Source organism: Cryptomeria japonica, chromosome 4 (genome assembly GCF_030272615.1).
Source record: "Cryptomeria japonica chromosome 4, Sugi_1.0, whole genome shotgun sequence".
Taxonomy (NCBI): Eukaryota; Viridiplantae; Streptophyta; class Pinopsida; order Cupressales; family Cupressaceae; genus Cryptomeria; species Cryptomeria japonica.
Window position 1 is genome coordinate 427,859,458 of NC_081408.1, and position 19,134 is coordinate 427,878,591.

The window sequence follows — 19,134 nt, forward strand, 5'->3', positions numbered from 1 at the left end:
TCCCTAGTGGAATTTTGGAACAGTTTGGGTTAGCCTCCAACCTTGACTCTTTTCTTCAGATTGTGTGGTGTTTTGGGCCTACTTTCATATCGTGGTAGATCTGGTTGGAGAGGAATCACATAATATTTAAGGGAGTAAAGCTTCTGATCCCATAAGTTTGGCATCGAGTTGTGGGTATGATCCAAGAGGCAGTAGAAGCAAAGTGTGAGGTGATGCTTCCTCTGGATAGAGGGGATGCTGATATTGTGGATAGATTGGGTTTTTAGGGATTGTCTTTGGCCTCTGCTTGTGTCAGAAGGGGTAGATGTGCGAAGAAGAAGGTTCATAGGGAGGGTAGATGGCTATCTCCCCCTAAGAATTTCCTGAAGATCGACATTGATGGCTCTTCAAGGGGTAATCCTGGACTAGCTGGGATTGGTGGAGTGGGCAGAGATTGGGCGGGTAAGGTTGTTTTCTTCTTTTCTATTCATAAAGGGCAACAAACAAACAATTTTCTGGAGGGGCTTGCTATTCTTTACACCATTGAAAGGGCCTATGCTTTGGGATGGCGTAAGGTTATATGTGAATTAGATTCACAGGTTATTGCCAATATGCTGAATGAGAGGAGGGTGACCGATGTCAACTAGCAGCTTGACTTGGTTGTTCAACAGACTTTGCAGGTTAGTTATAGGATGGAGCAAGTATCTTTCATACATATTCCATGTGAGTGGAATAGGGTTGCGAATTGGTTGACCAAGTCAGCTTCAGAGCATGGTGGGGATTGGAAGGTTGAGGGTTGGGGGAATCTTTCTCCTGATTATCGTCAGGATCTAGAGAGGATCTTAGAGGGGGATATAGATGGTTCTGATGTTGGGTAATGTGGTTTTTTCTCTGGTTGAGTCTAACGCTCTGTGTGTTTTTGTAATCGTCTTTCCTGAGTTTCAATAAACTACCCCTTTTATTTAAAAAAAAAAACCCAAATTAAAATAAATTACACATGGAGCATTGTAACAAGTTAGAATCAATTTAATATTTTATAGTAATAATAAAAATAAAATAAAAAAATTAAATTAAAAAAAATAATAATTTAAACATTTTTAATCCGTCAACTAGCTATAATAAGAGTTCTCAAATTAAATATTTAATTTTTTTATTATAGAGTATAAATAGAAATCAATAAAATATATATTAGATTTTATTTCAAATTAATGTAAATAAAATAAAATATTAAATTAAATCAAATTAAATAACTTAAATGAAAATAACTTAAATTTCTCTCTATATAAATAGAAGTCGATAAGATATTTACCAGATTTTACTTCAAATTAATGTAAATAAAATAAAATAATAGATTAAATTAAACAATTTAAAATTATTAAAATTAAATTAAAATAATCTAAGTTAAATTAAATAACTTAAATGAAAATAAATTAAATGATTTTAATGAAATTAAATAGTTTAAATCAAACTAAACAAATTAAATAACTTTCATTAAAATAAATAAATAAAATGTATACCCTGAGTTGGCTTAGTGGTGGAGAACTTGTGCTCTTGAAAGAGAGGTCACAAGTTCAAATCCCATAGGGGGTAGGGTATGTACATCCTATTGGCTTTGGCCTATTACCGATCAAAAAATAAAAATAAAAAATGAAATTAAATAATTTAAATGAAAATAAATTAAATAACTTAAATTAAAATAAATTGCATAGTTAGTAATGCAACAAGTTAGAATCAGTTTAATATTTAATTTTATTCGACTATATCCAATTATTAATGATTGAAATTAAATAACTTAAAATAAAACTAAATTAAATAACTTAAATTAAAATCAATTAAATAACTTATATTAAAACAAATTGCATGTGTAGTATTGTAATAAAAATATTTTAAAGACCCGTTCATGGGTTCTCAAGGGTTCATCCTTTGTGTGGGGTGCATAGGCAAAAGGAGGAAGTGTGGTCTAATTTGAAGCAGGGGTGGATCGAAATAATTTTTGATGGGGCATCTAGAGGTAACCCAAGCATCTTAGGGGCGAGATGTGTTGCTCGTGATGAGGAAGGGATAATTCTTTTCAAGGGAGAGTGGAGGCTACATGACGAGACTAATAATGAAGCAGAGGTGCAAGCTACCTTGCTAGCAGTCAAATTGGCTACTAACATGAATGTCCTGAAGGTGCATCTGGAAGGAGATTCTAAGGTAGCGGTGGACGCAATTATGAAAGGTGTATCCCCGAGTTGGAAAAAAAATAAAATCATAGCACCGATTTGTTAAAAAATAAATAACTTCCAAGATTTTTGCATATCACATATTAGAAGGAGTGGGAATGCGCTAGCGAATGCTCTATTAAATGTGGCATGCACTTTGGACAAGTGTGTGATGAGGTGGTGGGGAAGAGATGACGCCATAATATAATGGCAGGCTTAAACGATCTGTACCGGCTTGTACTTATGAGAAAAGATGAAGTGTGTGAGAAGGATGTTTATTTCTTTGCCCGAGACATTAGGTTGTCTCAACTGATATTGGTAATTAATGTCGATTTTCTTTGCAGTGGCGACGAATGTTGAGACGAACTCATTAATAGAAGTAATGGGAATGAGTGTCTATTCAATGCATCTGGTGGGAGTTTTTTGTGGTCCACGAAAGTGGATTATCGACATAGTGAGGCTGGTTTCGTGTTTGACAAGTGCAATGGAGGCCAACTTCATGTTGAAAACCACCAAATTGTTGACAACATTCTTGGGGCCAGTTTCAGAGGGACGCTTGAAGAACATGTTCCGCTCGAAGGAACCATTGTTTCTGAAGAGTGTGCAGTTGGTTTTGGGGGAAGATGTGGAGATAATTGGCCATAGATATCAAACAAGGGCGAATATTTACTCCCTTATTATGGCGTGGGAGATCTAATTGAACTCTTTGTGTGCAGAAGTTCATAGGGTAATGTAGGCGATTGTGCCACCAGAATATCTGAACAATTTGGAGTCGTTGATGGAGTGGGCGGTACCAGGTCGAGGGTTTGATGTCCCTGATTATATTTTGGAGTACCACCAAGATCTAAGGGGTAGACATATTCCTTTCCTCAGACAATGGGAAGCGGTGTAGGCCAGGTTTAGAGAGACGATGAGAAGAGGGTGGGAGGCACTGAAAATGTACGTGTAGATAATGGAATTGGAAGATATTATAAGGCAGGCCCCTGAGGAAGTAGGGGATGTGGAAGCGAATGGGAGAAGGCTATGCCTAAGGACCAAACACATGACTGCGGAGATGGCGAAGGTGAACACGCCTTTGGCAATTCTTCCGAGTAGTGCTGGTTAATTTGTTTTTGGTTGCTTTCCTTTGTTCAATTGAGGCTTTTATTTTTGCTCATTAGACTTAAACTTTTAATTTTGATCCCATATTTGTATCGATTGTATGATAAGTGGTTTGATACAATAGGATTTTTGGGTGGGTCTGCAACTTTGTATTCAGGTAGTGGTTTGTTTGAAACAATGGTATGGTGGGAAGGTGGTTGGGTGTTTTTTGACCTAAGACGTTTCCTTTTGAAGATGCACTACTTTAATTTATATTAATAAAATTAAAAATTATTGATAAAAAATATTTTAAATAACCTTATTCCAGTCAACTAGTTATAATAAGAGTTTTCAAATTAAATATTTAAAATTTTCATTATATTACTCTCTCTATATAAATAGAAATCAATAAAATATATACTAGATTTTAATTTAAATTAATATAAATAAAATAAAATAATAAATTAAACTAAATAATTTAAAATAATAATAATAAAAATAAAATAACCTAATTTAAATTAAATAAGGATCATCGTTTTGGTCAACATCCAAGATTTAGATATTTTATGATGAGTATGATTATGAGACACCGTACACAAAATCAATCTGCAGTATTTATGAAAATAAGTTTTCAAGAAATGCCAATCACCATTAATGAGTTGCATCAACATATGAAAAATATGCCACACTCGCATATAGCTGATAAACTAATGCGTTTTGGAACCAAATTAAGGGTTACAAGGGATTATAAATTTACGTGACTGGCCAATTTCTCAATACCATGAGCTTCAAGACCTTTACCTTGTTGGATATATATGGAAGGTCACTATTAGGCCAAAAGTGACAATAAAAAAACACAACCAATCTGAACAACTCAGTATGAAGTTCATGAGATTTCTTAAGGGACAATCACAAATTAGTTTTCATGCCATCATTTAGGTTGTTACATGCTCACTATGAGATACCTACATTATATGTTGTGAAGTCCAACATAACAATCAAAGTTCGCGCTCTTCTTCATGATATTGAAAATGATTGAAAACCTATTTACACATTGAATCCATGACCAAATTCAATGATTATAATATAGTATAGATCTTGTTTAACAATTATTACTACTCCGTGAATGACTAGTCAACTGAATTTTTTCCCCTTTTTAAAATATCAATTTGATAAATGATTCCAAATTTTTAATTTGCATAATATTTTGCAAATATTGTTATTATACCTCTAAAAGATATGATATTGCCTTTATCTCATTTTAATTATCATTAATTCAAATTTAACCAAAATTAAATTAAAAACATCATCTATCATTGAATTTAATTGCACCTCATACTTTGTCAATTTTGAAACTTGATATCTCTCAGCATACTTTATATGCTAGTATATAATTTCTACAATATATTAAATTTATAAATATAAATTACTTTAAATTTATAAATATAAATTACTTTTGATTGGTGCAAAACAATTGATTAATTGGGTTTTAGTGAATGCAATAGTATTGCCTACAACATGTAAATAATGAATATTACTTTGTGGTTGTGCATGGGAATAGTTTTTATTTAAGGTGAAAAATTTGGTAAATAAATTAGTATACTGTCATTAGATCACATTTTGTGAAGTTTCAAATATGATCAATAAAAAATAGAGTAAAAATAATTTTTTATTTACTTGACATAAAAATATTCATATGCATAAACTAAAATATTTAAACAAAGTTTCAAATATGAGCAATCAAAATACAATAAAATCAATGCTCAAAATACAATAAAATCAATATATTATTTATTTGACATAAAAAATGATCATATACATAAACTAAAATATTAAAATAAATTGTTTAAAAAAATAGATTTTAACTAGTAGAATAAATTGCAATTTTTTATTTACTTGACATAAAAATACTCATATGCATAAACTAAAACATTTAAACAAAGTTTCAAATATGACCAATCAAAAATAAAATAAAATCAATTTTTTTTATTTACTTGATATAATTAAATAGATTTTCAATTAATTTAAATAAAAATATTTAATCACTAGTTAAAATCTAGATCTTACTTACGGTTCCATGGCCGAAGTAATCATTGATAAACTGAAAGCCGCAGAGAAGTGGCTGAGGGCGAAGAAACAAAGAAACACATGATGTTCAAGTATAGGAAATCGGGAGGGCGAAAAAACAAAGAAACATGTTGAAGTTTAGGAAATCGGGTTAACACTTCCCCGTTAAGGTAGGTGAGGTGCAAGGATAGGATCTAAGATCTAAGGAGGGAGGGCTACAGAGTTTAACGGAGGTGTACCTTGCTGCGGGCACAGCTTCATTATATTGTAGTGAAAAACTTGTTGGCCACTGGGAGTGGAAAGATGAGAAGAGGCAGGGGCAGAGACAAGGTGGGAGAGGGAGAGGGAGAAGGGGGAGGAGAAGCGGGTGGAGGAGGGGGAGGAGGAGCCGGTTTGAACTTGCCGCAAGCGCCTGTATTCTATCCAAGTGAAGAGGAGTTCACAGATCCGCTAGCATTTATAGAGAAAATTCGAGGGGAGGCGGAGGCCTATGGAATGTGCAGGATCGTGCCGCCGAAGTCGTGGAAGCCGCCATTTGCTCTGGACATGCAGAAGATGGCCTTTCCGACAAAGATGCAGGCGCTGCATCACCTGAGTCAGCGGCCCTCCACCTGCGACGCGGACACCTTCCACCTCGATTACGCCCGCTTTATGCAGGAGAGGGGCCAGACGGGGGCGCTGCCGACGGAGCCCTCGATCCAGGGACAACGCGTGGATTTGTGCCAGCTTTATAACGCCGTGAAGCGCCATGGGGGCTTTCGCAAAGTGCTTCACTCCAAGAAATGGGGGGAGGTTGCCAGGATTCTCAATCCCGCCACCCAGAATTCTCCCCATTACAATTCTCTTCTTACACAGCTCTACAAGAAGCACTTGCGTGCTTACGAGATTTACCAAATGCGCACAAGTTCGGCTTCCCTTTCAAAATGCAACAAGGGGCGGAGGCTCGGAGGCGGGGCGAAAAGGAGGAGGACTGTTGTGATGGCAGAAGAGGGAGGGGCTGGGGGCGGTGGTGGGGGGAAAAGGAGGAGGAGTAATGTGGTGACGGAGGAAAAAGAAGTGAAGGCGGATCAGATATGCGAGCAGTGCAAGAGCGGGCAGCATGAAGAAGTGATGCTTCTGTGTGACAGGTGTGACCGGGGATGGCATGTCTACTGCCTATCGCCGCCGCTGAAGGGCGTGCCACAGGGCAATTGGTACTGCTTTGACTGCCTCAATTCCGAGTCCGACACCTTTGGTTTCACTCAGGGAGACCTTTATTCTCTCCGCTCTTTTCGAGCCTTCGCAGACAGGTTTAAGCGTAAATGCTTTGGAACAGCTGCTAACAGTGTCACTCATGGTCAAATTGAAGATCGCTTCTGGGAAATTGTAGAACGATCGGGCACCGGGGAGAAGTGGAGAGAGGTGGAGGTCATGTATGGCAGCGATTTGGATACATCTTTGTATGGCAGTGGGTTTCCTCGTTCCATTGACAAAATGCCCGACCATGTAGATCCCAAACAGTGGGAAGAACATATAGTTAGCCCCTGGAATCTCAATAACTTTCCAAAACTACAAGGTTCCATGCTTCGCCTCGTGCACGATAATATTGCAGGCGTTATGGTTCCTTGGCTTTATGTAGGAATGTTGTTTTCCTCCTTTTGCTGGCATTTTGAAGACCACTGTTTCTATTCCATCAATTACTTGCACTGGTATGCTTCTCGTCCTCAACAATTGTCTTTATCTTCTTTACTAGTTTTTCTCCTACGCCCTTTATTCGCAAAATTGTCACATGATATAGTTTAGAATGTCTGGACATGCCACACGACAAGAAAAGGAACTTCGAGAGTGGCTTCAAAGAAATTTGAAATTCACTTTAAATGAATAACATGTCTAGATCTATTCAGTCTAAGAAACATATTAACCTTTTTATGATTGTCAAAATCACCAGTAGTTTTCTTTTGCATTTTTGTACTTAAAAGCATGCAGAGAATGAATGAATGAGTGAAGGAATTTTAATGACGTCCATGAGACCAACAGTCTAAAGAACCAATGAGTGAAGGAATTTTAATGATGTCCATAAGACCAACAGTCTAAGGAACCAGGAATTGCAACCTTTACAATCTTCAAGTTCTTCTTGATGTCAGCTCTTCTATTATGATTTTTTATCAAGAAAGCAGCAGCGTTGTGAAGCCTTGCCTCCTCGAAGAATGAAAGAGATTATGATACACCCAACCCTGGATGGACATTTTTATAACTTTTGAAAGTGTTAGCATTTATTTCTTGTTGACTGAATCATCACACATGCTAAAGAATTGCCATGCAAAAATCATGTTCAAGAGTATTGAAAAGATTAAGAACAAACACTACTTTGTGCCATCATCAAATGTCTGCTCTTCTATTATGAATCTTCATCAAGAAACCAGCAGTGTTGTGAAGCCTTGCCTCTTCAAAGTATGAAAGAGATTATGATACACCCAACCCTGCATGGACATTTTTATAACTTTTGAAAGTTTTAGAATTTATTTCTTGTTGACTGAAACATCACACACACTAAAGAATTGCCATGCAAAAATCATGTTCAAGAGTATTGAAAAGATCAAGAACAAACCCTATTTTGTGCCATCATCAAATCTGTGAGCTCCATTATTTTCACTGACCACATATTTGAAGACTTCAATGAAGTTATTACCATGCAAGGATCATTAGTGGGATGTTTTTGCCTTCGAGCTGGCATAGAAGGCTATTTGGTCTGAACATCTAATCCAGTGGTGTGCTTTTGGTTGGTCCTATATTTGTAAGGATGCAAAATTTGTGGGGAGCTAAGAATTCATTCTAGGTGCTGTCTTTGATTCCAAGTGGTTCCTTTATAATGATTAAAATGATAATGCTCTAATTCCTCTCAGAACAAGATGGAGTGCCAATTTGTGTGATTAACCATGTAGCAAATTTAGATAAATCAGTTGCATCCTATCATAGGATTAATGGTTTAAAAACATGTTTAACACAATGATGGGGAAGAGGATGTGTGTTATTACAGTTTTTTCAGTTAGACATCTTTAACCTTACAATGTAATGCATAACAATCTAGGTTGCATGGAGCTGTGTCCCCGACCCTTGGGGTGTATCTCAGGTCCTGCAATGCATTTCTCTGTACCAGAAACTCGTTGGAGACATCCCTTATTGCAGGATACATCTCGCTGACAATTTTTTTAAATTTTTCATTTAAAGAAAAACTCTACGTTTTGATGAGTTTCCATAGGAAAAGAAAAAAAAACAAATTAATATTTCTGAATTTCAATATGTAGTATGAACTCTTTGACATTTGTGTTTTTGAACTTTAAAGTTAATGTTAAACTTTACCAGTGTTCTTGTTTTGAAAGTTCAATGTCATGATATCTTTGGTTTTAACGCAGCAAATATATACATTATTAAATTATATTACAAAAAAATGGTGTCTCCAACTACCCCCATCTCCTATATTTCAAAAATAGACGTACCAATACTTGATAAACTGGCCTCATATTTGCCTTTTATGGGATTGTGGAAGTTGCTACATGTCAATTTTGCAATTGATAGTCTACTAATTTCTCAAACGTTATGGAGTGTTTCAAATTGGATGGATAATTGGTTTCTATTGTGACCTTTTCTATGAATTCTCAGATAAGTGAGCTCACTCTACTGAAATATTTGGCCAGTGTCCTTAAACCAATGCTAGTGTGAATACACAAAGTTAACAGGATACAGAATTAGCCGAAAAGTTAAAACATATCTTATCTCTATTTCCTGATATTTCACTTCTCACCAAAATGCTGCAGCTGCTTTCTGCCTTGAGTTTTCTAGCAGGTGGTCCTTTGTTTTGCATTATTTAAAAGCAAAACTCTTTTTTTTTTGATGAATTAGAGCAAGACATTAATACCAAGGTGAAAACATACAGTCAATCCTCAAAAAATAGTGGGTGGCATGGCATCACGCCCCCAAAACCATCCAAACCTCTTTCTTTTAAACTTTGAACTGTTGGTGGCCATGTGTTTTGTGTCTGTTCTAATCTTTTTAAGGCCACTTGATACTTGATTCTTCTAAACACACGATTATGACACTTGATAATTTTGATAAACTTTATAGACTTGACAAAAGATCTTATGATTGCTCGTTAGATCTTTTACATTACATGAATCTTGAACAATATATCAAAATATGACTCAATTTCAGATGCTGGCTCAAATGTTCCAGATTCTCTTTATGTTTACTCGTGACTTTTCTGATAGCAAGACAGACTGAATCTGATTGAATGAGTTATGCATACTTAACTGACTATGATACTTCAAGCATGTAGTTCCTATGCTCCACTTGATCAGAATACACCATGCATGACTTTTAAACCTCAACTTATTATTCGCATCTGGATTCTGTATAAATAACTTCTGAAGCATTCCTCCTTTTTCCCAATGTCATTTATGTCTAAATGATGTGTTTGACACAATATGTTAAATCAACACTCTTTATGAGTGCTATCCTTCGGACTTGATAACCAGCTTACAAGTTTTGACACAAAATCAAGTCTGATTCACTTTTGACCAATGTGGTGTATGTCTTGACACGGAACTTGATTTAATCTCCTTCTTTGATACTCTATGATACTTCATTAAAAAAATTGTAACTAAATTATATTCACGTGTCAAGTTTTTCTAATTAATTCAAAACTTGATAAGCTGATTCTTATGACTAAACATACTACTGTACTGCACGACAAAGCTCAACAAAATTTTTCATTAGCTTCCTCACTGCCTAGCCCTTGAATTGATCCATACATTATAATGTCATCATTTGATCATTCAACATCCTGACTATCTGATAAGGGTAAATAGATGGCAATCATAGAAACGAGACTTGGACTTGCGGCAGACTCAACAAGGGTAACTTGACTTGGCAAGAAAACTCGGCAAAACTCAGCAAAACTCAGCAAAACTCAGCAAAGGAAAAAACCCAAGCATGTAATGTCTCCTATTAATAGGTTGTCAATTCCCAAAGGGAAACATACATTACTACCTACCATGTTACAGTAATTATGAATTAGCATTGTCCTTATTCAGGCCTAATCTTAATCCCCTTCTAATTTCCAATCCTGGATGGGAGACTTGCTTGTCTAGGGTGCGATGATACCATCTCCCTAATGTAGCCCAGATTATCGGAACCTCAGTCCATTCACCCTTGGGGCCTGCAGCCCAGATTTCAGGATCATGAGTTCTTTCACCCTTGGGGCCTGCAGCCCAGATTTCAGGATCATGAGTTCTTTCACCCTTGGGGCTCATCTATTATGAAATGGTTTTACTCCGCCTCTCCCTAACAGCATCACACCACTCCTCAAGAAAAAGGAATTAGAACTGGTTAAGAGCTTGGGACTGTAAATATGTCAATATCTTGTTGTACTATGAATGTATATGAAATTAAGCATGACTGGCATACATATTGCAGTCTATGTTAATATTACTATTAAATTCTGCATAAGAACATTATCAGGCTTCATATATTAAGCATACATATTAAACACATCCCCATGCATGCCACCAAGAACAGAGATGTTACTGCCTGTAACTTAATAACAGTCTGACTTGATCTGATCTGATCGATGGTGATGTCACTGAATGCTTTGATTCCTTTCCTTTATATCTCTCAATGTGAGGGAGTGGTCACACCTCTTCATCATTTTTGCCCTTTGGCAAGAGACACACCCTTTCCACCATTAGCACCCTTTGAAAGAGTGCAACTCTTCATTATATCTTCCCTTTGAAAGGGACACAACCTTTCATGATCAGATCTGCACTTCTTATTTAAATCAAATCTGCACTTCTGATTCCCAAATTATCCCCTCTCAAATGAGGTTCTCTTCTCCCTTTTATATCTCATGTGTGAGGGAGTCACAACTTTTCATTCCATGTTTTTTGACCATTCATTAATTAAATTTTAATTATATTTAATTATATTCTTTTATATCATAATTTTAATTTTATTAGTATTATTTACCATTAAATTCTATTTCAAAGTGGGACATTACAAAGCAATTTAGAGATTTTTTAAGGATTTAAAACTTGTTCCATGTACCCTTTATTAAATAAACTTTAAAGACACAATAACATTATCAAGTAGAAGCTAATTTGATCACATTCACAAGTATTCATCGATCACATAAGTTTAAACGCAAATTGTAGCTGAAGGAAATAGCAAACATAGATATATAAAAATTGTCAAATGTATACAAAACTCATGGAATATGACATCCATGACATCAAATGTTCCACACAAATATCAAAACAATAACTACAAGTCTATGGCTCAAAGGAGCCTGCATCCCTACTACGAAGGTGTCAGGTAGGTCCTGGATGATTCAACAACCATAGTCTCTGCCTGTGACTCCATGCCACCCTCACCAACATCAGCTGTGCTTGTGTTTGCTCGTGCTCTAACCTCCTCCTCTGCCATGGCTACAGCCTCAACCTCTCTATCTGTCTGGTTGTCCCAATCAAGGTCCTCGTCTCTAAAAATATGATCTATAGCCTCAATGATCCACTCAGATTTTGGATTGACCTCCTCTAGCGTGATCGAGGTGGAGTCATGGTCCAAAACTTGTCTCTGTCTAAGATGGAGGTTGTAATGAACAAAGACTAGATCATTCAACCTCTCCATAGATAGTCTATTGTGCCTCTTGGAGTGTATGTGCTCAAACATACTTCAATTGCACTCACAACCAAAAGCATTGTATGGTTGGCTCAAAATGCGAATGGCTACCCTTTGAAGATTTGTTGTTTTAGGACCAAACATCTGCCACCATCTATCTTAGATGAAAAAAAAATTAGTCTCATTTCCAACTTTAAGACTTTAAGTTTCAAGTTTATACATTTAATAATAAATTGAATAATAAAAAATTAAAATTATGCCCTTAAAATATATTTTTACTTTGCTGCATTTTTGTGTGAATTTCTTTGCAAATTTGATGAGAGAAGACCTCCCCTTGTGCATTAGAAAAGGTATCTATCTCGTGGATTATAGTGCTACCATCACTAGGCGACACCTGCTATATCCTTGAGTACAACTTAAATCAAATTTTTTAATGTTTTTTCCCTTGCTGTCTGCCAGCCAAGTCCGGGCATCGAGACTCATTGGGTTCAGGCCGAGTCCCAATTCTTGGTTGCCAGGAGTCGCCCAAGATTCAGACCAAGGTCATCTGGCTTAGGACTCACGGAGTCCTAGCGAGTCTTGGAACTCTAGTGGTAATAGAGTATCACATAACATGGTACTTAGGATAATTGCACTTCCTATACTCCACCTCATTTAGCCAGCTATAGTCTCTCCTAGTTTGAGACTCTTGCATATTCCACCTAACTTTGCGAGTTAGAGTCTCTTAGCTTGGTACATTTTCTAGGATAGTTGAGTCACTTTAAGGCTTGTCATTTAAGGTGACAATTGTGAGGATGTTTCTAGTTTAGGTTTCCTATTTATACCCATGTCTGTGTAAAGCAATGTAACCAATTTGGAAATTTGAACTATTGTTTATCATACTTAGTAGTTATTGGGAGGAGTTGTCATTTCATGTTCATTTTTGTGTGTAAACTTATTTTTTTAGTTTGTGTTGCTTGTCATAGCTTTCTTCTTTTAGATATTGTAGTCAATGTTGTAGCTTCTTGTTAGTATTTTAATTTGTCTCCTTTACAACAATACAAAGTGAAACAACACATATGGTAAAACCTTTCTTAAAATTAGAAGGGTAAGCACCCTTGTAACAAAAATGTAACCCTAGATTCCTAAACATTTGTTTTTTAATATGCAATCAAAATAAACTTTAAACAAATGCCTGTCTCTTTGGTTCTTGGGGAGGGCACAAGGCTTATAAACACTTCAACTCAGGTTTTTATATCTTTTTTTTGAAGTATTCACTTATGAAGGCTAACAAATGCTCATGCTACTCTTAGTTTGATGCATCTTCTAGGATAATTGAGTCACTTTAATGCTTGTCATGTTAGTTGACACTTGTGAGGATGTTTTTAGTTTAGGTTTTCTATTTGTACCCATGTTTTTGTAAAGCAATGTAACCAAATTGGAATCTGAACTATTGTTTATGAGACTTAGTAATTATTTGGAGCAGTTATGATTTCATGTTCATTTCTATGTGTAAACTTATTTCTTTTAGTTTGTATTGCTTGTCATAGCTTTCTTCTTTTGATATTGTAGTCAAGGTTGTAGCTTCTTGTTAGCATTTTAATTTTTTGTTTCCTTTAGAACAGTACAAAATGAAAATGCATATGGTAGTTAATGGTTTGTGTGTGCCGAGGCTTATGCAAAATCCTCGTGCAATTATTAAATGCTAACTGATAGAGTGTAGAGAATGTCCGTCAAATCTGCTCAAAGTAGCTGACATATCTATGCCAAAATTTCACAGGCAAACAATTAAACCTTATATATTCCACCAAATAGGGAATTTTCTTTGAACAGATTTCATCCAACCGTCCATCGATTCATAAATAGAAATGCTCTGCTCATCATCCAAGACTATCTTCTAAGTATATAATTCCTATCATTTGGAGTCTGAAAATTGTTCAGAGAGAAACTTGAACATTGTAATAACATGGACACCTTCCTTGGTTTTCTATCTTTCTGTTATTCATCTCTTGAAGTTCTGCTAGTGGACTGATTTCAAGGTGAGTGCTGGCTTTGTATTCAGTGCCGGAATATGATTGAAAGAAATCAGGAACACATTTTTGGAAATGACCACTGGGAAGGAAAAAATACCATCTTTGGAATGAGTTTTGTTAAAGGAGAATTGGAGTCATCTCATGCATACATTGAAAGATAAATCACTAAAATGCTGTGCTCATTTCCCCTAGATCAAAAAGGTTGGCCATGAAAAGGGGTTCAAATCATGAGGACAGGAGGGTCAAAGATCTCTGATATAGCTCATGCTTCTGGTGTGATACACTACTATAAACAGTGGTGGTACCTGATGACCTAGGTTGGTGTGAATTGTGTTAAAGTCTTCACTAAATTGTCCAACTCCATGCGATTAATGGAACACAAAATGATGTATGTTACTAATCTTGTGAATTCTAATAAGTTAGAGGCATTCATCAACACGTTATGCAATTGACTGCATTTGAATGAATGAATGAGTTTTAATGACGTCCATGAGACCATCGTTCTATGGGACTAGGAGTATCATTGTTGACCATTTTCAAGTTCCTTTCAATGTTGGTTATTCTATTGTGGATCTTGATCAAGCAACCCACAGTTTTGTGAAGCCTTGCCTCCTCAAATAACTCATTTAGATTGCCCCCCTTCAAATTGCTGTCATTTAGAGTGAAACATTTATAAATAGTTGTCATGAACTTTGGTTTTCAACTTAGTCTTCATTGAGCTTGGCAGCACTATTGGTTCTGACCTACTTCATTTTATAGTTGAATGGGCATACCTCGTGACATATTTTTTTGCATTTAGGGGTTTGGTTCCATTTAAACTCATAGGGTATATAATCAGTGTGACTGGAAGCCATCAAATAGTGATGAGCATTAAAAAAATTTAAGTAATAACTGAATTACTGTTGATAGATACAAAATAAAAGAAGAAATGAGGGCCTGTATTCTACTAAAGAAATTATCTGTATTCATCATTACAACCAGTATTACAAATTTCAAACTAACTTTTGATGACCTCAAAGATCTTTCATGATAATTAGCATGTCATCTATTTGTAATTTTGAAAATCCCTATAGTAATGCATGACAAGAAGTGTCATTAATTATTAGCTAGTATGATTATCTTTGTAATTTTGTTTTAGATGACTACTAATTCACTTTTCCTTGCTGAAGTTGACAATCCCTACAACAATTCACAAAATGAAACGTCATCGACTTACTAACTTTGACTGTTCTCATAATTATCTTCATATCAGTAATAATTCACTTTTTGTCATCAACGTATCTTCCTGTTTCTATGTCTTGCTCTAAACAATAGTTTTTCTTCATAATTTTGTTTTAGATGACTACTAATTCACTTTTCCTTGCCAATGTTGACAATCCCTATAACAATACACATCAAGAAAAGTCATCGATTACTAACTATTTTGACTATTCTCTTAATTATCTTCTTATCACTAATATTTTACTTTCTGTTATCGATGTGGCTTCCTGTCTCTGTGACTTACTCTGAACAATAGTTTCTCTAAAATCTATTTTTTTGAATCTTTTCTAGGGCTAGATCGCATTGTAGAGAATGGAAATCAAGAGCTGTTGGATAGAATTTGATGTGTAAAAGAGGCTATATGTAGATGGGATTCTTGAGTGGTGCCACAACTCATTGCAAAGGACACATTTTGTACTCAATGCTGCCTATTATTGCTATGTATTGTTTGATAGCTTTGCTAATAAGACTATTGTAAATGAATAGTGTATGCATCCTGAATAGCTGATATGTCAGTTCCTGCATTGTATCCAGCAGAAGCTTTTGATATTCCATTTTATTGAGTTCCCTTGTATCTTGTCCTTATGGGGCATTTGATTTTAAATTTTGTAGCCTTTTCCGTGGATGAAAAGCTATTTTTCTTATGTTGAATCTTTTGATGACACTCCATTATTAGGTGTAGTGCATTGTTTTTTCACTTTAACTGTTCTCCATGATTGTTACAAAAAGTTCCTGAATTCTGTATTGCCTATTTTTTACTACTTTAAGAGTTCCTGTTGAATAAGTTCGTTGGTCACCCTTTATTGATATCACAATTTAGAAAAGGACTTGAGAGGGACCTCATATCGTTGATCCTGTCTTATGAAATATATTCAATCATTTATGGCTTATTCAGTTACATTGATTTCCACAAAAGTATGTTTGATCCTAAAAGTTGTCACTAAACTTTCTAAAACTAATGTGGTTCTGTCATGTTTGTGGCCAATTATGCAATTATTTAGTTGTTGAAGAGCATTGTTGATTATGAAGTTCATCTACATACATAATTGAACAATTCTACGGTAGTCATAATGCCTGTAGTCTGTTTGTAGCAAAGTCCTTGTACAGGTGAAGTGTCATTAATGAAACTTTTCTTTGTGTTCTTGTTTTCCCTTGAAGGGGTGAGCCAAAATGCTGGTATAGTGTTCCAGGGAGTGCAGCGGATGCTTTTGAACAGGTAAGAATTTAAAACATTTGACATTAAATATTATATGCGATATGGAGTTTGTGGCATTAGATTTATTTCCACATTATGTGTAGCAGATTCTAGTATTCTTGTTTATTCTTATTAATGTGCAGGTCATGCGCAAAACATTTCCAGACTTGTTTGAAGCACAGCCAGACCTCCTATTCCAGCTGGTGACTATGTTAAATCCAACCGTCTTGAAACGAAATGGTGTCCCTGTTTTTACCACATTGCAGGTCTGATTTGAATATCATGTGTTTATAATCATAATGGTGATTTTTCAATATATGATATAAAAAAAAATGACTTTTATATGGGTGTTAAAAAAGATATTACTTATCTTTTTGCTTTATGACTTTGTCAGCTAATTGGATTTTCAGTTTTGAATGATAAGCTCAGATGAGTTTACATGGAAGATATACGCAAGATTTATGTAAAAAATAGTATGCAGAAGAAGTTTGCCTTTTTTATCATAATCTTTGCAGCTATACTTTGAGTTGATTGCTTCAAAGGCAGTTTTTTTTCCTGATCATCTCAACTCTGATGTATGGAGATAGAAATAGGGTGTCTTATGGTTATCTTGTATTTGTTTTTCTTGTGTGATAAATATGTGATCTATTCATTTCCTCTATTGTTTGGGGGAGTTTGGAAATTGTAAGACTTACATTTTTTCAGTATGCACAATGGCGAGCAATGTTTCTAGCTGAGTTGATGTTTATATAGATAAGAAGTATATATCAGCCAATCACATATTGAAACCATGAAAATATCAGCAAAATAAGAGCTGGAGGACAAGCAATTATTAGTCTTGATTGTGACTAGCAATGTTTCTGGTTGAGTTGATACCAATGCGATAGGATGCAGATGTAAGCTGATCACATATTACAAAGCATTGAAATATCAGCAAAGTTATAGTTGATACAAAGACATCATCAAAGGCCGTCATGAGAAAGGAATACACAATTGAATGTTTGGTAGTCAAAACATGTATATGATTTGCATGGCATGAAACATCAGGGTAAAATGAAACCTTGCTGCATAACATGCAAAATCAGCTGATACAGATAAAAAATTATCTTGAATCTATGTTACAAGTTCTGACTCTGTTTGTATTTGGCAAAGGCAATATATGAAAGAAATTCATGAGTGAATGAATTTCAAACAATAGAATATTACATTTTTTTTCATCTTATGTTGCTATAGTAAACTTAACAAAATAAATAAGTTAAATAGAAAAAAGGATAATATTCAGATGATATTGACTAACGATAATTTTTTTAATAACTATTATACTATGTGATGCCCCAGCCTAAATGTTGCGGTGGTGCGGATTTCTGTTGGGCAGGTACCTAGGGTTGGGACCCAGCCACGATCAAGCAGCCACATGTCCACAAGGGGGCTAACATGTTGAGTGGGATGAAAATCCAACTCTTAATGCTAGTGGGAGCCATCACCACTAGTTCGGGCTTTTGGCATGATGGTTGCCTTGCTTTGTATTAGTGCTGAGGTCTCGAGGTTGAGCCCTATAAAGCGTCGTGCGTTGTGATGTCCTGGCCTAAATGTTGTAGTGGTGCGGATTCCTGTTGGTTCTGTGCCCAGGGTTGGGACCTGTTGGTGTACGTTTTATCATATACCGAACATTAGAATAAAATACTCAAGGATACTCTATCCTCTCTTGAAAAACCACCACTTATGCTAAGGTTGCAAGAAGACTATATGGCGATTCTAAAGTTTCTTTGGTCAGGAGATATGGTTTAGAAATTCTAATCTATTCCTAAGAATTCAGGAGACGGTAAAGACTGGGTGAAACTAATAACAACACTTTGTTTCACCACACTTAGGACAACTACGCAAAGCATGTGCAATCTTCTAAGGTTGTGCTCAAGATTTTCACACTTATGAATAACACCAACGATTGAACAATATTACTCAAAGTAGAAGTTAAGCATCCACATCAAAAGCTCAGGCTAACTTTACATATCGAATGAAAATCATCCATCCAACAAAAGTATGAGCAAAAAGTTTCACCAATCTAAACTATCAAATCCTTCATTCTTCTAACATACATGAAATAAAATCTAAACCATGATGAGGGATAAGAACCATGCCAACTCCAAAATAAAAGAGGTAATCACCATCAATTCGAACAATGCATTACTTATTACTTTGGCGATTGTATGCAACAATTGCTTATCTCAACATGTTTTGCAGCATGCTCCCATGATTTACAAATGAGGGGTGGGTTCAATTTATAGGCTCCCCAATTACAATTAAATGGCCAGGATTGATTTCTAATCAACGACCGAGATTAAAACAACCTAACCCTAATTAGGGTTTCCCAAAATAGATCAAATATCTGTCGGTTGAGAGACAAGTGGCACAAGATGCTATCTTTTAGGATTGCACCCCCTTCTTCTGCTGAGAGGTATTGTGTTCAATGAACCTGGACATGTTGACTTGAATTCCCCAATTTGTGTCGAAAAATTTGCCTAAGTATGGAAATTTGTCTGGAATACTCTTCTTGCCACCAATTTATGTTGCACGTGGGAGCTTGTCTTTGACTCTTCAGAAATGAAATCCTTCAAGAAATATGGAATTTCTTTCCATACTTTCGCCGAGTCTGAAGACTTTTCTTTCTTGATGCCTGAAGACTCTT

The 19,134-nt window shown here is 35.6% G+C and overlaps 1 protein-coding gene across 2 annotated transcripts in view; it reads left to right on the plus strand.

Moving 5' to 3' along the window:
* Positions 1-5,367: 5,367 nt before the first annotated feature.
* Positions 5,368-19,134, plus strand: part of LOC131030582 (lysine-specific demethylase JMJ17) — a 218,138-nt gene continuing 204,371 nt past the window's right edge. For both annotated transcript variants that reach the window (XM_057961447.2, XM_057961456.2), the window contains exons 1-3: positions 5,368-7,018; positions 16,412-16,469; positions 16,592-16,714. In XM_057961447.2, coding sequence (XP_057817430.2) covers positions 5,634-7,018; positions 16,412-16,469; positions 16,592-16,714 — 1,566 coding nt within the window. In that variant the 5' untranslated portion in view covers positions 5,368-5,633. The remainder of the gene's footprint in view (positions 7,019-16,411; positions 16,470-16,591; positions 16,715-19,134) is intronic.